Source organism: Macaca fascicularis, chromosome 12 (assembly GCF_037993035.2).
Source record: "Macaca fascicularis isolate 582-1 chromosome 12, T2T-MFA8v1.1".
NCBI classification, from domain to species: domain Eukaryota; kingdom Metazoa; phylum Chordata; class Mammalia; order Primates; family Cercopithecidae; genus Macaca; species Macaca fascicularis.
The window spans coordinates 20,914,722-20,942,333 of NC_088386.1; the positions used below are offsets into that span (position 1 = coordinate 20,914,722).

Sequence of the window (27,612 nt, forward strand, 5' to 3'; positions counted from 1 at the left end):
ATATTGGATAAATTTTTGTTTTTCACCACATTGGGGGCGTGTTAGGTCATTATATCTTCAATTTTTTTTTTGCCCCATTCTCTACTCTTTTTCTGTGACTTAAGCTATACTTAACATTTGACTTGTTGATCCCGACCCCCAGGTAGGTCTCTGAGGTTCTGCTGTCAGTCTTTTTTCTCTCTGTTCTTTAGGTTGGATAGTTTATCTTGATTTCGAGTTCATTTATTCTTTCTTCTGTTGATTCCGACTTGCTGTTAAGCCTACCTGCTGTATTTTTCAATTCAGTTATACTTTTTAGGTCTAGAATTTTCATTTGATTCTTATGAGTAATTTTCAATTCTCTGAGATTCCTCATCTCTAAGTTTGTTTTGAAAATAGTTTCTGTAGTCCTTGAGTGTATTTATTATAGCTAGTCTAATGCAAGTTGCATGACTAGGTCTTTTTGGGGTTGGTTTCTGTTGACTGTTTTTTGTTTTTGTTTTTGTTTTTTTGTGTTTTTTTTGAATATAGGTCACATTTTGCTGTTTTTTTGTTTTTTTGGGTTTTTTTCTGAGGTGTTTTTATTTTGGTATGTTTATCCAGTAATTTTAAAGTTTCATGCTTACATTATGAAGTGTAGAGACGAAATGTAGTCTACATTTTATTTATAATGTAAGCATAAATTTTCATTCATAAACTTTCTAACATTTATGTTGTGTTCCTCTGAAGGGTTTTTTTTTTTTTTGGTTCTAGTGAGTGTTTTGCTTGGCTGGATTAAAACTGCATTCTCTTTTCAGTGATGGCAGCAGCTGAAATCTTTTCTTTCTAGCTCTTTCTTTGTCATTGTACCCTAGAATCTCCTCTGCACATGCATAGTTTAGCAGATAGCCAAGGTTTGGGACAGTTTATACATAAATTTTGGTGACTTAGCCCCTGTTGGCTTCTTCCTTTCCAGAATTTACACCTCAATGTTAGAACTGCCCTGTCAACCTCAAACATTGTCTGGTGTCACCTAAATTTGGTAGAGCTGTATCTTGCTGCTTCCCAAGTGGTACACAGATTAGAGCCCCCGTAGATCAGCAATTCTCAGTGTGTGATCTGAGGACGGTTGTCTCTGAGAGCTTTGCAAGGGGTGATCAGGGTCCCTGCCTTTTCCAGTTAGGTACGTGTGTACTTGAGGCCAAATTTTCTTCATGTACTTCAACTAGAACAATGGATTGCAGTGATTCATTGCAGAAGCAGATATGAGAGTACAGTTAACTTTTTAAAAACTATACATTAAACAGATTTGCAAAAAGGTAGAACAGGGCTACTCTTCTCATTAATATTTTTGTTTGTTCCAGAAAATGTCGTTACAACTTATATGTTAAGATATAAAAAGTTCATTGTTTGTAATGAATTAATAAATCGCAATTTTTTTCCTTTCAGTTTTTTTGTATTTTCATGTCAGATGGTAATGTACCGATGTTGTGACAATGTTTGAGGGAGGCACATCTCATGTGTGCATGAAAACTTAAATGTCCTGCTTTCGAACTATGAAAGGATCTCTTAAAATTTCTAATGCGGGATCTTCAGAAATTTATTTTTCTTTTTTTTTTTTTTTGAGAGGGAGTCTCACTCTGTCACTAGGCTGGAGTGCAGTGGTGCAATCTCGGCTCACGGCAACCTTTGCCTCCCTGGTTCAAGTGATTCTCTTGCCTTGGTATCCTGAGTAGCTGGGACTATAGGTGCATGCCACCATGCCCAGCTAATTTTTTTTTTTTGTATTTTTAGTAGAGACGAGGTTTCACCATGTTGGCCAGAATGGTCTCAATCTTTTGACCTTGTGATCTGCCTGCCTCAGCCTCCCAACGTGCTGGGATTACAGGCGTGAGCCACTGCACCCGGCCAGTAATTTTTAAGAGTGTAAGGGGGTCCTGAGTCCAGAAAGTTTGAGAATTGCTGTTAGACAAAAAGGTATAAACAAGTGCCTGTTGTCAGATACACTTTCTTTTTTTCATGGGTAAACTCTTCTCAGCTTCTGTCTGCATTTGGTCTCTCTCCAGAGCATTGAAAAATGGTGTTTTTGTCCAGATTTTATAGGAAAGTGTATCTGACCAAGTTGCTTCACCATTACCAGAACCCAAAGTGCTGGGAAATGATTTTAAAAGGGAAGGAAATGGCAATTATTGAGCACCAGGTATGGTATTGGTATCATGCACTATAGTTGGGACTGTGTCTGTTAATTTAATCCTTAAACAGATTTCAACAGTTAGTTATAACCCCATTTTATGGACAAGAAATAAGGCTTTGAGTGGTACTGTAATTTGCCCAGTGTCATTTTGCCAGTAGTTTTGGTATAAACGGGATTAAAGTTAGGTGTTGCCTTCAAAACCCATGTTGGTTCTACTTTACTGTGTCCTTTTTGGTTTCAGCAATTTAAGCGTGAGTAAAATTACTTCGAATGAGTATTAAAATAGGTTTCTAAGGCAGATTTTGGGATTCTGTTGTCTGGGGCTTTATAAAATAGATAAAAATCTTGGTGGTATGAGTATGATCCTTCTTGAAGGCAAGGGAAATAAAGAAATGACCTTTTAAGTTCCTTTTAGCTTTGTAATTTTATGATTCTATTTAGCAAAAATTTTAAGTACTTTTAATGAAATGTTAAGTTTAGGTATGTCATAATCCAGTAATAGAACTGTTTAGTCAGTGACTGACTCGTATGTCCCTGAAAAATTCATGGAAGAAGAATTAACTTTAGAGTATTAATAGAAGAATAATGACTACAGTAATGTTGAAATGAGTTCACATTTTTCATACCCACTCAGTAGATTGGAATGGCATTTCAGTACTTTAAAGTTCATATGGCAAATTTAAGATGAATTTGAATTATACATTTTCTCAATTAGAAACTTCCCAAACTAAGTTATGACAATAAGTCAAATTTGGGACTTATATAAACTTTATATAAACAGTTTAGATTCCTTTATTTGCATTATCTCCAAACATTTCGGTGTTTTATGGAGTATTAATATGGGGGAGTGTATGTTTTCTCAAAGCTGAAGTTTTTTGAAACTATAGAAGGTTGAGGATCAGTCACTGATGAGAATGCAGTGTTTCTGAAATGAAGTAAATAAAAACAAAAGCAACATTGAGCTGCTCACAACCTTGTTGTAATGGGACATGTAAGATAAGGTTTGTAGTTTGTTTTTTTTCCCTCTTCATTTTTATTTTTCCTTTAAATTGTAACCATAGTGTCTATAGCTTCTTTGGATATTATGTAGAAGAAAAAAAATTGGTGTTTTGTTATATCTCCGATTCATTCGAATTGGAAGTTTCGGGAGTTTTTTGCTGTTATTGTTGTCAACATTTTTATTATTGTAATATAAAAATAGGAGATATCTTTAAGAGGCAGAATAGCATACATAGGTGATGAAGAATATGCACTCTAAAGTTGTACAGCTTGTGTTGGAATCCGAATTCTGTTGCTCATTTGCTTTGTGGCATTGTGCTGTCTCAGTTACTGTTAGTCATTATTTATTTTTGTCTTTCTGTCTTAATTGCTGTTATTATTTTTGAGAGAGGGTCTTGCTGTTACCCAGGCTAGAGTGTGGTGGTACAATCTTGGCTCACTGGATGGAGCCTCAGCCTCCTGGACTCAGGTTATCCTTCTACCTCAGGCTCCTGAGTAGCTGGGACTACAGGTACATGCCACCATGCCCAGTAATTGGTTGAATTTTTTTTTTCTGTAGAAACAATGTCTCACCATATTGCCCAGGCTACTCTTGAATTCCTGGACTCAAGTGATTCTCCTGCCTCAGCCTCCCAAAATGCTAGGATTACAGGTGTGATCCACTGAGCCTGGCCTCTTACAAGTATTTACTAGAGTCAGTAAAATGGTATTTGCTTAAGTAGAGTAGATTATAAACATAGAATTATTTAACAATCTATTGCAATAAAAATGATTCATTGTTTCTTAGAGCACCTGGCAGCTAAAAGCATAGCACCTAGCTGGGGGAAAGCTTTATGTAATAGATTCTGGCTGAGAAAGCTCAAGTTTAATTCTGAGATAGATAAGAATAAAATATTTCTGTACACATTTTTAGTTCTATTATTTCCTAATTCTTTTGTATATTTTTAATGATTTACCATTTAGTTATAGCATGATAACTAAATGTGTGATAAATTATTCTCTCATTGTGATAAGTGAAATTTTCAAAATACATTATGAATTTTACTTTGAACTTAAATTTGGTTTAAGATACATGCCACTAAAGGAAGTAGACTATAAAAATCTCTCTTAAAAAAAAAAAAAGAGGCTGGGCGCTGTGGCTCAAGGCTGTAATCCCATCACTTTGGGAGGCTGAGGCGGGCAGATCACCTGAGGTCAGGAGTTCAAGACCAGCCTGGCCAACGTGATGAAACCCTGTCTCTGCTAAAAATACAAAAATTAGCTGGGTATGGTGGCAGACACCTGTAATCCCAGCTACTTGGGAGACTGAGGCAGAGAGTCGTTTGAACCGGGGAGGCAGAGGTTGCAGTGAGCTGAGATTGCGCCACTGTATTCCTGCCTGGGTGATAGAGTGAGACTCCATCTCAAAAAAAAAAAAAAAAAATCCATACTTATTTTAGACAGTGATGTAATGAAATTTCACTGTGATTCTAAACAACAAAACATCAGTCTCCTGTGAGAGCTTTTCATAAATTAATACTCATTTTCATTACATGACACCGTAACTTAAATTTTACCACTTGACTGGGTAGGGATCACATTTTGTTATAACAAATGCAACAAAAAAAGATTTTTCACAAAAAATTAACAAAGCCGTAATCATTTATGGGGGATTTTGGCAGTTACATCTCTATTGCGGTGACTCTTAACCTTTTTTATGGTCTGGCATACAGAGGGTGTAATTTGGTATCATTAGTAATAACAGTTAATTTGATAGTTCATTTATTACATACATGACACATTGCCTGGTGTATGCTTAGTACATGTTTGTTGATTGACTCCCCAGAATACATGAGTAACCCCTTGAACTCGGCATGTTCACTTTGTATAAGATATGCAGTGTAAACACACCACATTTACTTACCTGGGAATTTTGTTAAAATATGGTGATGGTGGCATTTTTAAAAGCATTATACAGAAGATGGAAAGTCTTCTGGTTGGTCTGGTACATTTTAAAATAACTGTGGTTGAATTTTTCTGCATTTAGTTTTATAATTAACCATTTTCTGTACTTTTTTTCTTTATTTAGTAATTTTTCCCTTTAGGTTTTTGATTTAGTAAATTTGATTTTTCCATCTAATTAATTTTATATAAATTGGCAAGTTTTATGGATGAGTCATTTTCTAAAACTTTGTAAAAATGGTTGTTGAGAATTTCAGTTGCATTTTTCTATAGAACGGATATGTTTAAGATACGTTTACAGGGTAGCAAATAAAATATTAATTTTTTCATTCTACTTCTGGGGCCATGTCATAAAAGACTGTTCATCCTCTCAACTACTTCTTTTTGTTCTTTTGTTTTATTCATTTTTTCATTCATTTATTTGTGGAGAGCCTACTGTGCAGTATGAATTATCCCCCTCACTTCCTGTTTATTAAAACAACGTTCTCCCCCTGCCCTCCCTCACCTCCAGATTGTTAAACCCTTTTCCCTTTACTCCACAGTCATTTTATCTCAGCTGTCATTCTTTCTGTGCCTCCCTCCAGGAAAGGAAAAAAAACTTTTTGTCTGAAGAATGGGAGCTTCTTTAAATTATCCATCACAGAGAGTCATTTAAAATGTGACAGCAGTCTCACCTCTCCTGAGCTGAATAATTACCTTGAAGCCACTTGCTACGTGGGTTGTTAATTGATGCCAAGTAGCCATACAATGCCATATGATGGATATTATAATTCATACCCTGTAGTTTAACAGTGTATAGGCAATCACTAATCAATATTATCTCTGTAAACCAATGAGAATTCCTGTCAAACAACTTTGTATCAGCCCACTCCTTGTTTCCTTTAAAAACCTGTTTGTAACAGAGGCAGACAGAGTACTCCCCAAGGCAGCTTGGAAATATGTCCTGGGCTGCAGTGCTCAACTTTGGCCCAAACAAATTCCCTCTGTTAATTTTGCCTCAGCTGCTTCTTTTAGGTCAACATGTGTAGCTAATGACTTGGAACTGTTCAGGCAGTTAGAGTTCAACCAGTTTAAAAGCCATATAGCTCATTGTGGATAGGACTTTACCATGGTATATAATGGGTGTTCTTTCTGTCTTTAGTTTTTAAAGTAGAAATGGGGTCCTGAAATGTTATCCAGACTAGTCTGAAACTCCTGGCCTATAAAGGGAATTCTTTTTTTTTTTTTTTTTTTTTTTTGAGACAGAGTCTAGCTCTGTCTCCAGGCTGGAGTGTAGTGGTGTGATCTCGGCTCACTGCAACCTCCGCCTCCTGGATTCAAGCAATTCTCCTGCTTCAGCCTCCCGAGTATCTGGGATTACAGGTGCCTGCCACCATGCCTGGCTAATTTTGTATTTTTACTAGAGACGGGCTTTCTCCATGTTGGTTAGGCTGGTCTCAAACTCTTGACCTTGTGATTTGCCCAAAGTGTTGGGATTACAAGCGTGAGCCATTGTGCCTGGCCTATAAAGGGAATTCTTAATCCAGAGTCTTGGGTCTCTTTGAATTGTATGCATTCTTCATTTTGAATGTGAATTTTCTTGGGAGATGGTCCACAACTTTTGTCAGATACTCAGAGGAGTCCATGACCCCAAAAAGGTTAAATAAAAGCTAATGTTTAAAAATATTTTGGTATATATTTATTTTAAAAATTAATATGTTTCATTTTGACAATATATATGCACAGGCTTACTTGAACATGTACTTTTGGGGCAGTTTGTATGATAGAGACTACGGGTTTGCGTGGAAGTCACAGTTTACTCACATACAGATCTGGTAGTTTTTAAGTTGGTGAAATTTGTCCTTGATACCCTTCTACCTTCTTACCCATTTTCATAATCCTAGTATCCTGGCCTTGAGGTCCAGAGCCTCATTTTACTGGCCCTTAAATGCTCCAAAATTACCCACTTTTTTCCTTTGCTTCCAGTCTCTACCCCCATCTTCATCCCGTGTCCAAAGTACCATGCTAATCCTAATCAGTGGGAAGCAGTTTTATTAATTTATTTAAAATATTTGAATGGATGAATAAAATATTTGAATATTTGAATGGATTAGTTTGGTTTCGTATTTTACTAAAATATTCAGAGAAACTTCTTTTAAGCTCCTATCTTTGAATTCCTTTCTGTTGTGGGTGCAAGTGGCTGGGGCTGGTGTTGCAGGTAGTAACATAATTTACCAAAACAGTCGTAGGTTTTTTTTAAAAAAAGGAAGGTTTATTAGAGAAAGTATGAAGATACAAAGATACGTTGCAAGGGTGCAAGGTGCAGCACAGCAGAGAAGGGGCTGTCTGTAAAGAGGAAGGGGCTGGAGGGGGCTAAGTGCAGGATGAGGTTATGTTCCTGGGGCTACGTGCTCACCTTCCTTATTGTTGCTTACCTATCAGGATTCCACATTCCCCCCCAGCAGAACAACAATGACAAGTCTCTGACATTGGGGGTGGAGGTCTCATCTCCCAACCGCATCCTGCTAACCGTGGGTATGGCACTGGCCCTGCCGATGGCTGTTGGTCTGTCAGGAGACTCTATGGGTCATTGTCCTGGATTGTGGGACTTAGGATATTGCATTGGATCTTTTTTTCTTTCTTTCTTTTTTTTTTTTTTTAGATGAGTCTCGCTTTATCGCCCAGGCGGAAATCTGGTAGCATGATCTTGGCCCATTGCAACCTCCACCTCTAGGGTTCAAGCAGTTCTCATGCTTCAGCCTCCCAAGTAGCTGTGACCACAGGTGCACATCACCATGCCTGGCTACTTTTTTGTATTAGTAGAGATGGGGTTTCACCATGTTGACCAGGCTAGTCTCAAACTCCTGACCTCAAGTGATCCTCCTACCTCAGCCTCCCAAAGTGCTGGGATTATAGGCATGAGCCACGGTGCTCAGCCAGATATTGGATCTTGTTGGAGGCAGGGCTTATCAGAGAAGGGGAGCACGTTAAGACATAACTAGCATTCAACTGAATCCAGGGAAGATTCATAAAGGTAGCAGGCATCTTTGGGGAGAGACTGATACCCCGTTTGCAGTGTCATTTGTAGGTGAAACTGTAGAATTCTAGAAGAGGAAGTTTTGTTTTTTAAGCCAGGTATCAAAAAGGGAAAAAACCTTTTGCAATGTGTCTTTTTGTCCTTATTGGAAGCCCATTTGGGTAACCTGGAAGTCAAACTTGATGAAAAAGTGTTTGAATTTAATTAGATGCAACATAGGGAACGAATTTTAGAGAGACTATTATGCTTTAATTACATACAATATTCTTTTTATAAATTTCCTGTCACGATTTTCTTGTGACTTACGTAGACCATCTATTATATGCTTGGACTTTTTTTTGACTTGTCCTGAACATCCCTTATTTTTAAACAACCAGTTATTTTACTTTAAGACAAGAAATTACCATACAAGATTCTTTCTCATATAAAATACTTTTTTATAACCTTCCTTACCAACAATACCTCTTTACCATTATAACCTTTAATTAGGCATAAATTATTTTTCTTCTGTTAGTGAGTTATGGTTTGTATTACCTATTGCTGTGTGAGCCTGTGAAGGGGAGCAGATAGGGAAGTTGTCTACATACTGTAGAAGTTATCCCCTTTCAAGAGATTGCCCAGTTAGGTTTCCTGCTAGGGTCTATCTGAGTAAGTGTGGGCTATCTTTAAGCCCAGGGGTAGGACTATCTAGGTTGAAGTTATTGGTTAAAGATTTAGGTAGCTTTCCTGGGAGAAATAGGGCTATTAGAGGGAAAGATTAATTCAGAGATTGGGTAAATATTAAGCAGACACCCATCTTGGAAAGTATATTTTTGCCCCAAAGGGGTGTGAAATATTTAGACATTACCCAAGACTGGTGGGAGAATGGTAATTGGTCCCTCAAGTAATATAAAGGGGTGTGATTTTTTTCTTTTGGATGGAGAGAGGGAGTGCATTTGCCCCCATTACCCAACAGAATTTGGAGGAATGTTGCTCAGGAAAGGAGATTAGTACAGAGTAGGCAGCTCTTGAACCCAAAAGGGAAATTTATAATTTCATTTGCATCCTACAGAGTTACCCTGGGCTTTGTTTTGTTGATGCCAGTGTCTGATTTGGAAGCTAGGTAGGGCAGAGAGACCCCTCAGCTCAAGGCCATAAGTGTTTGGGATTGTCCTGGGGGCCCTTTGGCCCTCAGGCAGTTCTGTTTTTAATGACTGAGCATGTGACAGAGGGACAAACTGTACAGGGTTCTTTCCCATGTATCTCATTGGGGCAGTTTGCCTTCTAGTGGCCTGGCCTTCTGCACCAGTGGCAGTTACCTGGAGGAGTGTCCTTAGGGAAACCTGGAGGAGGCTGGGGGCTTATAAAGCAGCCAGCAATTGAGCCTGACTCGTGTTCCTGTGTTTTTCTTTCTCTTTAGCCCTGTCCTCCTCATTCTACTCTCAGTTATAAAAGACTGAGGAGGTTAATTTGAGAATTTCTTGCATAGCAGTCATGCTAAAAGAAAATTAGACATTTCTTTTTGAGAGTCTGAGGGTTAAATTTATCCCAGTGCTTTAAAATATAGTACAGGGGTGAGTGTGAGGGAACTGAGGGGCTTTGTCCCATGATGGGACTGTAAAAAATGTCTGCTGGGGATGCAAACTGCAGTTTCTCCCAGGGCATCCCACCAAGGGATGAGGGATCCACTCACATTGCTGAGGGACTTCTCGGTGCACTTTCCAAAGGGGCATTCCACCTACTGGCAAGGATCTCCTGGCACTAGGGCCTTACACTGGATGAACACTAGGTGAGAGACCCCAGGTTAGTCTAGGTACAAATTGCGCTGGGTGCTCAATCCAGGTAGGAGGGGAAAGGGTTGAGAGAAGACTCACTGTCCTGGTGCTGTTTGGGATTACCTGGCTTAAGATGTCTAGAGCAGGAGGATTGGCTGCCTTATGTGGGAGAGTGAGAAAGAGGATATCTGAGTTCCGCCAAATGTGTATAGGTTAGCCCTGGTCGAGCTTCTGCCGCCAGTTATGCCGAACTTAGGGTTTGGGGACTTTTGACCAGAAAGGATAGGCTCTCTCCTATCCTTTCTGGGTAAGGCAGCCAAATCTGTTCAGGCCCTAGCCTTCAGGCTACACCAGGGAGTGGCCCTGGCCACCTGTCGTTCATTGCCGGAGGAATACTAGACTTTGTCTGCCAGAAGACTAAAAAGGAAAGCAAACTTTGAATTCTTACCCGATTGGGTAGCGAGTCAGACATCTTTTTACTGGCCCTGGCCAGGAACCTTCAGTTGTCTCCAGGCTTGGGCACTGTCCATCAAGATACTGGAGTTGGAGGAGAGGAAATGCAGACAGTAAGAGAGAGCTCCCCAAGCAGTCCCCAAGCACTCCCCAGAAGGGCCACCAAAATGTTGCAGGTGCCACTGGCTGGGGCCAGTGTCTTGGACAGTAAAGGATTTACCAAGACAGTTGTAGGTAAAGACAGGCAGATTTAGAGAAAGTACGTAGATATATTTAGAGGAAGTATGTATTAGAGAAAGTATGAAGATATGATACTGGCAGCACAGCAGAGAAGGGGCTGTCTACTAAGGGGCAGGAGCTGGAGGGAAGTTTTTGTTTTGTTTTTGTTTTTGTTTTTGTTTTGTTTTTGTGAGACAGAGTCTTGCTTTGTCGCCCAGGCTGGAGTGCAGTGGCGTGATGTCCACTCACTGCAAGCTCCGCCCCCCCCCCCAGGTTCATGCCATTCTCCTGCCTCAGCCTCCCGAGTAGCTGGGAGTACAGGTGCCTGCCACCACGCTCGGCTAATATTTGTATTTTTAGTAGAGACGGGGTTTCACCATGTTTGCCAGGATGGTCTCGATCTCCTGACCTAGTGATCCGCCCGCCTCAGCCCCCCAAACTGCTAGGATTACAGGCGTGAGCCACCGCGCCCGGCCGTGGAGGGAAGTTTTGTAGGGTCATGACAAAGGAGCCATGTACGGGTGAGGTATTTGGGAACAGAATGTTGTGCCAGCAGGTTGTTTGTGATTAGTTGTCTCTTGGAAAAATTTTTCTCCCCCGCCTGGGAACCCTTCCTTGTTGCTTACTAATCAGGACTCCACACTTTGCATCATTTAGTCCTCAAGTTTTTAACGTTAAAAAAAAATGCTTCTGGAATTTCAGAAAAATGTAAGAAAAGTTAAGTCAACACTTTAAAATTATATGGGGAAATATTTTAGGGCAAGGCATCTGTCTAGGGGCCTAGAAGACTGTCCTATGGAACCAGTCCCCATTGTTTCCCTTGTTATTTTCTACTTTTTGAGTAGCAAATTCTTTCATTAAAAAATTTTAGAGACCTTTAATTATAAAAATAATGTAACCACACCAAATGATGCATATGTATAAAAAAGTGATAGTCCCCTCCTCCTCACTTCTCCATCTACTTTTCAGAACAACTTTTAACAGTTCCATGTGCATACATTATACCTTGAAAAAAAGATCAATCACTTTTTATTACAGTTATCTTCTTTTTTAAAACTGTATCTTGGCGTGTTTGCAAGATAGGACATAAACATCTCTTGTTACTTTAACGCTTGCATTGTAGTCTGTTGTATGATTATCATGATGGGTTTATACATATTCCTATTGAAGAATATTTACTTTCCAGTTTTTGCAGTTAAGGTACTGTGGTGGTAAGCATTGTTCTACATACTCTTGCATATTTGTCTTTTTCTTATTGGGGGTTACTGTTTCCTTCATATGGGGGTTTTCCTCAAATATCTGATGATCTCTAGCTACTCATTTGAGAGTGAGGAACTAAAATTCGTGGGATTCATAGGATCAAAAAACTTTTTTTATTTCATTGTGTGGTCACGGAGTGTCAGTCTCTGTAGACATTTTCATTTGAGCCCACCAATCTCCTTCTCCTTGTGAATACTACTCTTGCATGTTTGTATGAATATTTCTGTAACAGAATTTTTTTTTTTTTTTTTGAGACGGGGTCTCATTCTGTTGCCAGGCTGGAGTGCAGTGGCACAATCTCGGCTCACTGCAACCTCTGCCTCCTGGGTTCAAGTGATTCTCCTGCCTCAGCCTCCCGAGTAGCTGGTACTACAGGCATGTGCCACCACGCCCAGCTAATTTTTTGTATTTTAAATAGAGACAGGGTTTCACCATGTTAGCCAGGATGTCTCGATCTCCTGACCTCCTGATCTACCCGCCTCAGCCTCCTAAAGTGCTGGGATTACAGGCATGAGCCACTGCGCCCGGTCTTCTGTAACAGATTTCTGAAAGTGGAATTACTCAGTCAAAGAGAACATGATTCTTACTTTTGATAAATACAGCCATGTTTTCTGCCAAAATAGTTGACTGCATTTGTACTTTTTCCACATATGGTATATGAAAGCACCCATATCCTCACTCCGTCCACACTGTTTATTTTCATTATATTTTTGCCAATATAACAGACTAAAACTATCTCATTTTTATTTATATTTTCCTGAGCACTCGTGAGATTGAGCATTCGTTAGTGTTTATTAGATATTAGAATTTCCTTTTTGATGGCATGTTAGATACACTAACCAATTTTCTGCTGTCTCATTGGATTGTGCAAGGGCTTTTCTATTTTTATGAATGCTGACTCTCTGGGTTGCAGATATTTTCCCTCGTCTGTCATTTTGCTTTTAATTTGAATGTCTTATGCTTCACAAGAGTTTATATGTATTTTTACTATGGCAAAATATATAAAATTTACCATTTTTAGATGTTTAGTTCAGTAGCATTAAATATATTCACATTGTTATGCAATTATTACCATCATCCATATTTAGAACAATTTTATCATCCCAAACAAACTCTACCCATTAAACAATAATAGCCTCACATAAGAGGCATCATACGATATTTGTCCTTTTGTGTCTGACATGTTTCACTTAACATGAAACATGAAGTAATATCTTCAAGGTTCATTCATGTTGTAGCATGTGTCAGAATTTCATTCCTTTTGAAGGCTGAATAATATTCCATTATATGTATATACCATATTTTAAAATCCATTGGCCAGGCACGGTGGCCCACGCCTATAATCACAGCACTTTGGGAGGCCAAGGCGGGTGGATCACCTGAGGTCAGGAGTTTGAGATCAGCTGGCCAACATGGTGAAACCACATCTCTACTAAAAATAAAAAAATTAGCCAGGCATTGTGGCGCACGCCTGTGGTCCCAGCTACTGAGGAGGCTGAGACAGGAGAATCACTTGAACCTGGGAGGTGGAGGTTACAGTGATATGAGATTGAGCCGCTGCACCACTCCAGCCCGGGCGACAGAACAACACTCCATCTCAACAACAACAACAACAACGACAACAACAACAACAAAATCCATTCATTCATCTGTCATCTGTTGCTTCTACCTTGAGACTATTGTGAATAATGCTACTGTGAACATGTGTTATACAAGTATCTGTTCTACTTGCTTTCAGTTCCTTTGTGTAGCCTGGGCATGGTGGCTCACGCCTATAATCCCAGCATTTTGGGAGGCCTAGACAGGAAGATTGCTTGAGGCCAGGAGTTTGAGACCAGCCTGGGCAACATAACCTATAGAGATAGCGAGACCCTATCTCTACAAAAAAAAAAAAAAAAAAAAAAACAACCAAGAAACTGCTGGTGTCTTTTGGGTATACAACCAGAAGTAGAATTGTTGGGTCCTATAGTAATTCTTTGTTTAATTTTTTGAGGAACCATCACGTCGTTTTCCACAGTGGCTGTAGCAGTTTACATTCTCACCAGCAATGCCCAAGGGCTCAATTTCTACACTGTTATTTCCTGGTGCTTTTTTTTTTTTTTTTTTTTGAAAAAAATGATAATCATTCTAATGAGTATGAAGTGGTTGTGGTTTTGATTTGCATTTCCCCAATAATTAGGGATATTGAGCATCTTTTCCTGTTCTTATTGCCTATTTGTCTACGTTCTTGGGAGAAATGTTTATTGAAGTCCTTTGCCTATTTTTACAATTGGATTATTTCTTTTGTTGTCAAGTTGTAAGAGTTCTTTATGTATTCTAGATATTAATCTCTTATGTGATATATGACTTGCAAATATTTTCTCCCATTCATGCGTTGCCTTTTCACTCTGTTGATAGTATACTTTGATGCACAAAAGTTTTTAATTTTGATGAAATTCATTTTATTTTTTCTTTTGTTGCCTGTGCGTTTAGTGTCCTGTTCAATAAACAATTGCAAATTCAAGTGTTATGAAGGATTTCCCCTGTTTACTTCTAAGAGATTTATAGTTGTTAGCTCTTATGTTTAGACCTTTGATCCATTTTGATTTTTATGTGTAATGTAAGGTAAGAGTTTATATTTTTAAGTAGTTAGGTTCTTTATGACTTCTGGATTTCATCCTGTATGTAGAAAGGGTCTCTTGACCTTACTCTGATAAATTTATACTTCTCTATTTTTTAGTACTTATCTTCTAAAGAAAGATTTTTTCTTTTAACATTTAGATATTCTACTTAGAATTACTTTTTGTGAGTGAAATGAGACTTTTTTTGTTTTGCTATTGGATAGCCAACTTTTCCAAACTGTCCCATTGAATATGTTCCCTTTATTATGTACTGAGTTCCCATATGTATTTGGATCGGTTTCTGGATTCTGAATAATGTTTATTCCTATATAAATATCATTTTATTTTTTATTTACTATAAATTTATTATACATTCTGGTAGGACAAATATCCTCCCATTATTTTCCTCTGCAGTCACTGGGCTATATTAATACCTCCCTTCCCTCCCTTTCTTTTCCCTTCCCTATCTCTTCCCTTCCCTTCTCCCCTCCCCTCCTTCCTCTCCCTCTCCCTCTTCTTTTCTTTTCTTGAGACACAGTGTTGCTGTGTTGCCCAGGCTGGAGTGCAGCCTTGACCTCCTGGGATCAAGTGATCCTCTGCCTCAGCCTCTAGAGTAGCTGGGACCACAGGCATGTGCCAACACACCTCACTAATTTTTTTATTTTTTGTAGAAATGTGGTTTCTTTTTTTTTTTAAAGATGGAGTCTCGCTCTGTCGCCCAGGCTGGAGTGCAGTGGCACTATCTTGGCTCACTGCAACCTCTACCTCCCAGGTTCAAGCAATTTTCCTGCCTCAACCTCCTGAGTAGCTGGGATTACAGGCACGCGCCACCACGCCTGGCTAATTTTTTAAAAATTTTTTAGTAGAGACGGGGTTTCACCATGTTGGCCAGAATGGTATCGATTTCTTGATCTTGTGATCCGCCCGCCTCAGCCTCCCACAGTGCTGGGATTACAGGCGTAAGCCACTGTGCCCAGCCAGAAATGTGGTTTCACTGTGTTGTCCAGGATGGTCTTGAACTCCTGGGCTCCAGTGATCCTCCCATCTTGGCCTCCCAAAGTGCTGCAATTACAGGCCTAAGTCACCACACCTGGCCTCTATACTACTTTCTGATTGTCTTTATTACTTCTCCATGCTTTCCCCTTCCTTACCTTCTCTTTCTCATTTGTTTTTCTCCTTCCAGTGTGTTCAGATGACTTCTCCTGAACTAATGCTGTCATTATATTATGATCCTTCACAGAAGCCTTCAATGGCTTTCCATTGCCTACAGGATAGTCTGAACTAGGACTGATATTCATAGGCTTCCATGGTCAGGTCCCTAATTTCTCCACCTTTTTTCTCTACTCCCCGATAGGGAACTTTAGCTGAGCTGGGTTGTTTCCTAAATTCGCAGTTCAATTTCCTGCCCCAAATCCTCATCTGTTCTTATCAGTTTTACCTTACCTAAAGGCTAACAGGGATCCAATTTTCTTCACAAATCTACTGATGGCTTACTCATCTGGCATTTATCCAATCATGTCCTTAGTTATGTCCTTAATCATGTCCACTTACGCTACTGGTAAATGATACGACAAATCAGTTTACCACTTAATAGTTTGGTAACCTGGGACAGGTTTTTCAGTCTCTTAACCTTTTCTCATCCATAGAATGAGGTTAATCCTTAACCTCATGTAAGTTTAATTTCAGTGTTAAAAGATTTTATGTATGCACAGGCACACACATACATGAATTATCTGGCTTAGTAGGTACTTAGAGATGTGAGTATCCTATCCTGAAGAGCAGGAAATTAATTTGTACAGTCTGCTTTTACTTAAAAAAAATACTTATAATGAACTTCAAGTATATGCAATTGGAGTAATTAAAATCCTTGGTGGATATACGTAAATGTGATACATATTTATGAGCAGATGAGAAGATCATATATACAGAGGAGAAGGTCAGATCAGGAAATAAAATACACAGGCTTAAAATGAAGCCAGGCTGGCTCGGAAAGGAGTATAAATTTTGACTGCTAAGGTAGGCCCAAGTGCCTATTAGATCTGAGTGCCTGAGATGATGCTAAAGGGTACTTGTTTCCTTTAAAGAAGGCTTATTTGTGTTAACCAATGTACCTCATGCCTACGTGAATCAATACCTGGCTGATTCTTTTCCCTGAGGATTTCTTCTTATATTTGGTCTGGTTTTTCACTTAACAGTTGGCTGTGTCCCCTTTGCTCAGGATCTCTTTCTATGACAGTTCTTAGGTAGTTGAATGTTGTCTGGATGAATTGTGGTTCTTGGTAACTGAAGAAGGACTATCTCAAGTTCCCCTTTGTTTCTGAATTTCCCTTGTGGAATGAAAGTCAAAAGTTGCATACAAAAGGGCTTTTGGACTGAGCCTTGATATCATTCCTTTCTGTGCTTTTGTGCTTTTAGTGGGATGATCTTGATCCAGGCTGAAGGCCAGCCAGGCCACCTGTATGGAGTGGAATGTATCTAGATGACTGGGTTGTTTTTGTTCAATGGTTAGAAACTATTTATTAATCTCAAATTGTCATGATCACCTGACCTCAGGTGATCCACCCGCCTCGGCCTCCCAAAGTGCTGGAATTACAGGCGTGAGCCACCGTGCCTGGCCAATATGTACACTTTTGTAACTGGCTTCTTTCACCTGATATAATGTTTTCCAGGTTTGTCATATTGTGCCATTTATCAGTGTAGTCATCCCTTGGTATCCTTGGGGGGACTGGTTCCAAGACACCATTCCCCTATCCCTGTTGTGGATACCAAAATTCCTGGATGCTCAAGTCCCTTATATAAAATGGCATATTAGCAGATGGCCTACACACATTATCCCACACATTAAATCCTCTCTGGATTACGTATAATACCTAATACAATGTAAATGCTGTATAAGTATTTTTAAAAATACATATATATTATTTTAAATTGTTGTATTGATGGGTTTTTTTCTGAATATTTTCAGCCCATAGTTGGTTGAATCTAGGGATATGGAATCTGCAGATATGGAGGGCTGATTGTTTTCATTGCTGAATAATATTTCATTTTAGGGATATACCACATTTATCTTTGCCTATTGGTGGGAATTTGAGTTGTTTCCACCTTTTGGTTACTGTGAGTAATGCTGTGAGCATTTATAGCATTAAGTTTTTGGGTGGACGTATGTTTTTATTTCTTTTGGCTATATATCTAGGAGTAGAGTTTCTGGATCTTAAGTTTATTTTTAACCTTTTGAGGACCTGCCAGACTGTTTTCCAGAGTGGCTCTTTGATTTTACATTTCTACCAGCCATGTATAGGACTCCTGAGAAAAATTTTTATTTTTATTTTTATTTTTTAGAGGCAAGGTCTTGCTCTATTGCCCAGGCTGGATTGCAGTGCCACAATCATAGTTCACTGTAATCTCAAACTCCTGGGTCTCAAGTGATCCTCCTGCCTCAGCCTTCCAAGTAGGTAGGACTATAGGCATGTACCAACACACTCAAAAAAAATTTTTTTTTCGGTTAGGGATGGGGTCTCATTGTTTCTCAGGCTGGTCTTAAACTCTTGGCCTCAAGCAGTCCTCCTGCCTCAGCCTCTCAAAGTGCTGGCATTATAGGTGTCAGCCACTGTGTCCAACACTATTTTTTGTTTTTGTTCTTGTTTTTGTTTTAATTATAGCCATCCTAGTAGATATGAAGTAGTATCTCATTGTGGTTTTGATTTGCATTTCCCTAATGGCTGATGATGTTGAACATCTTTTGATGTTTTTATTGGCTGTTTGTATACCTTTTTTAGAGAAATGTCCTTTCAGGTCCTTTGCCCATTTTAAATTTTGGTTGTCAGCCAGGTGCGGTGGCTCATTCCTGTAATCCCAGCACTTTGGGAGGCCAAGGCGGTGGATCATCTGAGGTCAGGAGTTTGCGGCTAGCCCGACCAACATGGTGAAACCCTGTCTCTACTAAAAATAAAACAGCCAAATGTCGTGGTGCATGCCTGTAATCCCAGCTACTTGGGAGGCTGAGGCAGGAGAATCACTTGAACCCGGGAGGCAGAGATTGCAATGAGCCGAGATCACTCCATTGCACTCCAACCTGGGCAACAAGAGTGAAACGCCTCAGAAAATAAAAATAGTAATAAAATTGGGTTGTCTTCTCCTTATCCAATTGTAAGAGTTCTTTATATATTCTGGATACAAGTCCCTATGGGGTACATAATTTGCAGACATCTTCTCCCATTCTCTATGTTGCAGCATGTATCATTGTGAGTCATCCTTTTACTTTCTTGATGGTATCTATAGTTTTAGCTCTTACATTTAGATCTGCAATCCATTTTTAGTTAATTTTGAAGTCTAGAGTAAGACAAGGATCCAACTTTGTTCTTTTGCATGTGGATATCTAGTTGTTGCAGCAGTTCAAGACATGATGGGGTTGTGTGCTATTTCAACTTGTTAGATCACAGTGTATATATTACTCAAATATATGGATATCCAGTACGTTACTGGATAACATACTGGTTAGGAAATATTTTCTAGTACCTTTGGAAGTTGTAGGGGTTATTATTAATACTGAACAAAGGTAATTCCCTAAATACATATTAAGCATGTAAGTACTGTTAAGTACTGGGCTGCAAATATGAGTAGAACAATAGTCTTTGCTTTTCACAATCTAGTGGAGAAATAGACGTATAAATAAGCAATTAGAATAAGGTATTGTTCTTGTATTTGAACAAGATGCTAAGAAATCACTAACTGCTTGAAAATAATCAAAGGCACATTTTCAATAGGAATTAATATTTAGGTTGAGTTTTGAAGAATGAGCTAAAAGTATACTAAAAGAATGAAGCAGAGAAGAGCAGTAGGAATAGCCTACGCACAGGTTTATGAAGAAAGCATGCCTCTGGGGAAAAACAAGTTGTTAGGCATAGTTGTAATACAAGGAAGATGGAAGGTTGATGTGGGGGTAAAACTGGAAAGGAATAGGGTCAGATCTGTAAGCTTTGTATTTCCACCAATGTGCTCATGTTGAAATATTTGTGTATTATAACTTCTAATTATGTTACATTTTTATATCCTTTTAATGTCAGTTTTTTTGTTTTTATACAATATGTGTAATACTATAATACATAATTGGAAATAAATATATGGAGGTGTATAATTAGATTTTTACTGATAGAGGTCACTATTATTGATTATGGAAAGTTGTTGAATAATTTAAGTGGAGGAGGAAAAATAGCATATTTGTATTTTAGGAAGTTAACGACGTAGAAGGATGGAAGGCTATTAAAACAGTCCGGGAAACATATTGTGAAGGGGTTAACTAAGGCAGTGATCTTTATCTTACTGAGGTCTTTGGCCCTCCAAAGTTATGACTTAGACTCTATCTTAGTTACCTAATGTTTATTGAGTAGGTAGAAAGATAAGTGGAAAGGATTGTTGGTGCCAAATTATGATTAGTAGCATGCTGTTGTTACATAATTGCCATTACTGTCTTTTCTTTTGGAAAAAGAGCATCTTCCTCTCACCAACACTCACATTTTCCTCAGAAGTTATTTTTCCACTTCTTTATCTCATTTTTAAGGGATATTTTATTGATTTTTTAAATTTGTTGGGTTATGATTTATACACAGCAAAGTTTACAGAGCTCATGTATGTAATTGTTTTAACAAATGTATATACCCATGTTACCACCATTCATATAAAAATATAGAACATTTTCATTATCCCAGAAAGATTGCTTGTTTTTCAATCCCAGAGGTAATCACAGTTTTGACTTCTTTCACTGTATATTTTAGTTTTTCCTGCTCTTAAGCTTTTTATAGCTAGACTCATACAGTATCACTCTTCATATCTAACTTTTTTGCTGAACATGATGATTTAAAAATTCACCATACTGGAATTTGGTATCAAATGACTATATCCTGATGGAATTGAATATGGGATGTTAGAGTGTTGTTTATCAGTTGAGTCTGTTTTGGAGACAGAACTTGGTTGCCTTGTCGCTTATTGAATACAATCAAATCTTCCTCTAGATAGATGTCAGTAAGGTTGACAATAGTACCAGAATCCAGAATTAGGGTCAGACAGTATCACTGTATCATTTAAAAAGAGTATTTTAGATTTACTGCAAACTTGAAAAAGGAATTTCTCTCTCCTTTTCTGGACTTTCTTTTACCTCGTTTTAGCTATCACTGCTTTATATTGGACATTTCTTCTAGCGTAACAAACTCTTATGTACATTATCATATTACTTATTGGCTCTTGAGCCTTTTGTATAGGCCATTGATGCCTTGATTTAACACAGGTCAACCTCATGGTAAAGAAACCCACCCCACACATAAAAATTATGATTTTTGGCCAGATGTGGTGGCTCATGCCTGTAATCCCACCACTTTGGGAGGCTGAGGTGGGCAGATAACTTGAGGTCAAGAGTTCAAGACCAGCCTGGCCAACATAGTGAAACCTGGTCTCTACTAAAAATACAAAAATTAGCCAGGCATGGTGGTGCATACCTGCAATCCCAGCAACACGGGAGACTGATGCAGGAGAATCGCTTAAACCTAGGAGGCGGAGGTTGCAGTGAACCGAGATCACACCACTGCACTCCAGCCTGGGTGACAGAGCGAGCCTTGGTCTCAAAAAAAAGAAAAAAATAAATTCTCCGCCCACTTTTTGATGGGGTTGTTTTTTTCTAGTAAATTTGTTTATTTGTAGATTCTGGATCCATTAGCCCTTTGTCAGATGGATAGATTGCAAAAATTTTCTCCCATTCTGTAGGTTGCCTGTTCACTCTGATGATAGTTTCTTTTGCTGTGCAGAAGCTCTTTAGTAATTAGATCCCATTTGTTACCATTGCTTTTGGTGTTTTAATCATGAAGTCTTTGCCCATGCCTATGTCCTAAGTGGTATTGCCTAGGTTTTCTTCTAGGGTTTCTATGGCTTTAGGTCTTACGTTTAAGTCTTTAATCCATCTTGAATTAATTTTTGTATGAGGTATAAGGAAGGGGTCCACTTTCAGTTTTCTGCATATGGATAGCCAGTTTTCCCAATACCATTTATTAAAAGGGAATCCTTTCCCCATTGCTTGTTTTTGTCAGGTTTATCAAAGATCAGATGGTTGTAAATGTGTCTTGTTATTTCTGAGGCCTCTGTTCTGTTCCCTTGGTCTATATTTCTGTTTTGGTACCAGTACCATGCTGTTTTGATTACTGTAGCTTTGTAGTATAGTTTGAAGTTAGGTAGTGTGATGCCTCCATATTGTGGGATCTGGCCTGCATCCTGCAATGGAACAGGGCTCTTTCTTTGTTCCCAGGCAGATCAGCAGGTCAAGAAATAATAGACACACACAAGATAGTGAAAGCTGGGTCCAGGGGGGTCACTGCCTTCTGGTCCCGTGGTGCCAACAATGCACTGGATATACCAGCATTTATTATTAATTTTAGTGAGGGGAGGGTAGGTTAGTGAGGGATTTAGGGTCATTTGATTATGAGGTGAGATGGTCACATGGGGATGAAGTAATTCTTTAACATAACATCTGTATGCAGAAGTACAATATACAGAGATAAGAATTTACAATATAGTGTGTGCATCAGTAATTTCTAACAGAGCCTTCAAACAGAAACAGTCTTTCCATAACCTGTGATTAGCAAGATATTATTCAGCAGTAATAGTTGCAGCAAAAGCTGGTTACAAACAATCCATAGAAACAGGACATGAAGCTAGACAACCGGTTAGACCAGAAATTCTCAGAAGGGAGTATGCCTTAACCCTAAAGAGGCCTAGAAGATCCATGGCAAGGTGAGGGCGTTTATAGCCCTGTCTTATCCATATGGACAGGCGCTCCTCAAGCGTCCGTGTATAGACTCTCCACAAGGGTCGCATTCTATTCCCAGAGCTATGAACATCTGCTTTTCTGGGATAGGAATCTTGGTGATGTGAAATGTCCCTGACTGCACGTCCATTCGTAGGCTCTCTGCAGGGGAAGAACATCACGTGCTGTTGGCTCATTCTGGCAGTCCAGGCTGGCATTGTCTTTACACAATCCTGCATGCAATTTTGTATTTACAATAATCAGGAGCATTTCATCTTTTATTCCATAGCAATAGCTTCAGGGGGTCTCCCAACACCTCCAGCTTTGTTCTTTTTGCTTAGGATTGTCTTGGCTGTATGAGGGCTTTTTTGGTTCCATATGACATTTAGTTTTTTCTAATTCTGTGAAGAAAGTCAATGGTAGTTTGATGGGGATAGCATTGAATCTATAAATTACTTTGGGCAGTGTGGCCATTTTCATAGTATTGATTCTTCTCATCCATGAGCATGGAATGTTTTTCCATTTGTTTGTGTCCTCTCTTATTTCCTTGACCAAGCAATCCCATTACTGGGTCTATACCCAAAGGATTATAAATAATTATACTATAAAGACACAGGCACACGTATGTTTATTGCAGCACTGTTCACAATAGCACAGACTTGGAACCAACCCAAATGTCCATCAATGATAGACTGGATTAAGAAGATGTGGTACATATATACCATGGAATACTATGCAGCCATAAAAAGGATGAGTTCATGTCCTTTGCAGGGACATGGATGAAGCTGGAAACCATCATTCTCAGCAAACTAACACAGGAACAGAAAACCAAACGCTGCATGTTCTCACTCATAAGTGGGAGTTGAACAATGAGAACACGTGACACAGGGAGGGGAACGTCACACACTGGGACCTGTTGGGGGAGGAAAGGGCCAGGGGAGGGATAGCATTAGGAGAAATACCTAATGTAGATGACGGGTTGATGGGTGCAGCAAACTGCTATGGCACGTGTATACCTATGTAACAAACTTGCATGTTCTGCACGTGTATCCTAGAACTTAAAGCATAATAAAAATTATGATTTTGGATGTATATCATACATGACAATTCAAATCCTAATGAAAAGATTGATATTTGATGTACTTATGTAGTAATATATACTTAGGACACTTAAAATAGGATTTCATTTAATTTAGAATTATAAATATCTTTCCAGGAATATATATAAAACATTCAGGTGTTTACACTAGGGATGGCCATGAAAACATTTTAAAAATAGTAACTCACAGATTTGTTGCTTATACATTTTCAGTCTAGTTTGGGGCTATCTGTGCTTAGCTAGTTGCTTGGTTGGTATTTCCTGCCTCGTAGTGGTGCTATGCTGTAATGACTGTTTACCTCTCCATTGGAAAAAGTAACTATGGGAGATTAGAAGCCCTGTGGGAAAAATCCTTTTTTATGGTTAGGGTTATGTATAACTAAGGAACTCTTTGGAACTCTTAGTTAATATATGTTTTCCATTCAAGAAGTTGCTATTCAAATGGAAAGACTTGAATGCCAAAGCTCGATAAAGAAGCAGGAATCTGTTAAATAAGTGCTACAGGTGTCATGCCATTAAATTGATTGTGCAGACTGCTTCTTTATGAAGCAGTTTCTGGTGTCAAATAATGCTATATGCTGTATTATTAATATATAGTGATGTATTCATGATTTTATATAGAGACATCCTTGAAAAAAATATTAATCTTTGTAAGTCACTTGATAGTTAATATTCTAGGAGAAATTTCTTTTTAAAGGAACACTGTGATAAATCATTTATAAAATAATTTTCTCGGCCGGGCGCGGTGGCTCACGCCTGTAATCCCAGCACTTTGGGAGGCCGAGACGGGCGGATCACGAGGTCAGGAGATCGAGACCATCCTGGCTAACACGGTGAAACCCCATCTCTACTAAAAAATATAAAAAACTAGTCGGGCGAGGTGGCGGGCGCCTGTAGTCCCAGCTACTCGGGAGGCTGAGGCAGGAGAATGGCGTGAACCCGGGAGGCGGAGCTTGCAGTGAGCTGAGATCCGGCCACTGCACCCCAGCCTGGGCGACAGAGCGAGACTCCGTCTCAAAAAAAATAAATAAATAAAAAATAAAATAAAATAAAATAATTTTCTCTTGGTTGTATTCACTTTTATGTTTTTCTTTTTTCTTTGTATGGAGGATATTTATAGGGCAGAAAAAGGGGAAAATATCCCTGTCGTTAGTAAATATAATGATAGCTGTTCATTAAGGTAAATATTTTTCCATTTTATTGTTACATGTAGGGTATATTTACTTCTGGCACATGGGAAGAGAAATCAGATGAAATTTTCTTTGCTGACTTCAAGTTCTCAGTCACTCATCATTATCTTGTACAAGAGTCCACTGATAAAGAAGGAAAGGATGAGTTATTAGAGGGTAAGTTATTTCTGTATAATAATAATTAACTTCTGATTTTTAAGATTGGCTGTAATTTTGAATGACGAATTTAGTTTTCTTCTGTAGTGTCAGTTCCTCTGGAACTGTTTTACATAGGCAAAGTTGTTTCACCACATCTGAGGTAGAGGATGAATTACAGTGTCATTCATTTTTTAATTAATTAAATCAGCTCATATTTATTGAGTACCTAACATGTACCAGGTACTTTTCCAAGCCCTGTAGAACCCAAACTTAAATGAAACTTACATTCCAGTAGGGAAGATAAGATACATAAGTAAGTAACAGTAATAGGTAAAAAGTGATAAGTGCATCCTGAAGTACAGATAAAGTTCTGTTGGAATTCAGAGGAGAAAAGATCACTTTTAATTGGGAAATTAGAGAAGGAGAATTAAGCAAGTAACTTTGGCTTTGAAGGATTACAAATAAAGGAAAATCTGTTGATTAGAGGGTAGTATTTTGGATTGACTCCAGATTTTGGAGTCAAAACAAGTGGATTAAAATTTTATTTTTTCTACTTGCTAGTTAGTTGACCCTTCTAAACTTGAGTTATTTCAATTGTAAAATGAAGTAATACTACCTGAAGATAGTATTAAATCTACTAAGTGCAGATTTAATGAGAAATTGTACCTAAGCAACTATCTCAGTACCTGACCCATGCCAGGTACTCAATAAATGGTGTCTATGATTGTTAATAGGTCAAATCATCCAAATCTTCTGTCCTGAGATAAACTAGTGCATAACAGTGAGTGAGCAAGATACTGAATAAACATGAACTTTGGAGCTGCCAGTCAAATACCCTTCTTCATTCACTAAGCAAATAAATAGGTAGAATGTGTTAAATTTTTTCTGATCGTAATAGATTGTCATTTGTAAGCTCAGACCTGAAAACAATCTGTGCTTTTTCTTGTGTAGGAATAGAATTATGTCACCTTTTCTATTATGTATATTCTTCTTAGAAACAAAACAATTAGATAATATGTGCATTCAGATTCATAAACCAGGGCAGATAACACTAACCATATATACATATATGGAAGGAATTATACAGCAAAATAAAATAATTAAGCCAGAATGTGAATATGAGAACTTTAAGATGAAGAGGGAAGTGTGTGCAGTTGGTGGGAGGTCTCATAATGGCCAGCAATTTTCAGGTTCAACATTCTGCCAATTAATGAAGAAACTATTCAGTAGCGAAAATTTAAGTGCTGTTAATTTAAGGGAAGACCATACATCAAGGAAAAACTGCTGTAGTAAAAGGAGGCTTAGAATCAGAGGTCTGAGATGAACAGATTAAGGAGACTGTGGTACAATGAAGGCGAATGATTTTTTTCTTTTTTTTTTTTTTTTGAGACGGAGTTTCGCTCTTGTTGTCCAGGCTGGAGTGCAATGGCGCGATCTCGGCTCACTGCAACCTCCGGTCTCGGCTCACTGCAACCTCCGCCTCCCAGGTTCAAGCAGTTCTCCTGCCTCAGCCTCCCAGGTTGCTGAGATTACAGGCACCAACCACCACACCCAGTTTTTTTTTGTATTTTTAGTAGAGACAGGGTTTGTTATGTTGGCCAGGCTGGTCTTGAACTCCTGACCTCAGGTGATCCTGCCTCGGCCTTCCAAAGTGCTGGGATTACAGGCTTGGAACCCCTGGGCCCAGTGAAAGGTGAATGAATTTTAGGCTAGTTAAGGCATCGTTGCATGTGTACATATAAAGTGCAGTTTTCTTTTAATTTGGTTGATTGAGGCTATAACTGATGGTGGGAGTTACAAGCCAAACCATTAGCTCAGTTTTACAGATACGCATTTAAAACTATATTATCAGAGGTCAGGAGATTTGAGCACTAATCATTTATTTTGTTGGAGTTGCCTATTGCTTTTGGTCTGAAAAGCATCAAATCGTTAGCATTCTCTTTAGTCTTTTAGCAAAATAAAAAGTATAGATTTGCTAAGCAATGATAGCTATATAACAAAAATTGTTTTCATGAATGGATACTATTTTTTATGCATTGAATTTATCATGTGTTTATGAGTATAATGATCTTTGATGTTAGTACCGTATCATGGATAGTAATTTAAGTGTGTAAACATGGTTTAGAAGTGGGAAGCCAGGTAGAAGTTTTACAAGAACATTTAAGATGGACAGGGGGCCTAAAAAGGCTTGCTATGGAAGGTTATACAGAGTTGACATATCTCTAAATAGAATGTTGAAGAAAAGTAGAGGCAAGGTAAGGCCAAGAAGAATAAATAAAACAAAGCTTTCTGGTAAGGGTGAGGAATTGTGTGAGTCATGACTCAGAAGCAAAACAATATTTTAAACATGGGAGTGGCATATGTCTTTTTTATAGGCTACTTTTGTTTGAAGAAAAAAAAATGAGAAATCCCTCTCCCTGTACTCAAGCTATCTTTAGATATGAATCTTAAAGCAATATCAAAACTGCATGGTCTAGCAAGACACGTGTTTCCTCAAAGCATATTATAAAACTCTGCCTGATCATGAACATACTAACTTTTTCATTATCAAATGTTTTTGTAGATGTTATTCCACAATCTATGCAAGATTTGCTGTGTATGAATAACGACTTTCCTCCAAGAGCACATTGCCTGGTAAGATGGTAGGTATATATTTTACTCAGATACCTTTTAGTATGCGTGTTGCGGGGGACCCCAACACTGTCCCCAAGTTCACCGATTTGGTAAGGAGACTCAGAAGACTCAGCATTTAATTGCAGCTGATATATTGCAGAGACAGGATGCAGGGCAAAATCTGCAAAGGGAAGAGGCACATGAGGCAAAGTCCAGAGGAAGTACAAGCTTTTAAGAGTTCTTTCCTAATGGAGTCAGGCAAGATGTACTCAGTGCCCTCAGCAACAAGTTGTGACGACGTATATGAAACATTATCTATCAGAGACAGTGTTAGAGGCTCAGCACCCCAGGTTTTTAATTAGGGGGCTGGTCATATAAGCACCCTTTCACTG

General features: G+C 38.6%; 1 protein-coding gene and 1 non-coding gene across 5 annotated transcripts in view; one reads left to right on the plus strand and one right to left on the minus strand.

Moving 5' to 3' along the window:
- Positions 1–27,612, plus strand: part of RAB3GAP1 (RAB3 GTPase activating protein catalytic subunit 1) — a 110,541-nt gene that overhangs the window by 12,111 nt on the left and 70,818 nt on the right. For all 4 annotated transcript variants that reach the window (XM_005572999.3, XM_005573001.4, XM_005573003.4 and 1 more), the window contains 2 exons: positions 24,493–24,625; positions 27,171–27,249. In XM_005572999.3, the coding sequence (XP_005573056.2) occupies positions 24,493–24,625; positions 27,171–27,249 (212 nt within the window). The remainder of the gene's footprint in view (positions 1–24,492; positions 24,626–27,170; positions 27,250–27,612) is intronic.
- Positions 1,424–1,524, minus strand: LOC123568201 (small nucleolar RNA U13). The gene has a single exon (XR_006691417.1). It is a non-coding gene; the product is annotated as a small nucleolar RNA U13 (small nucleolar RNA).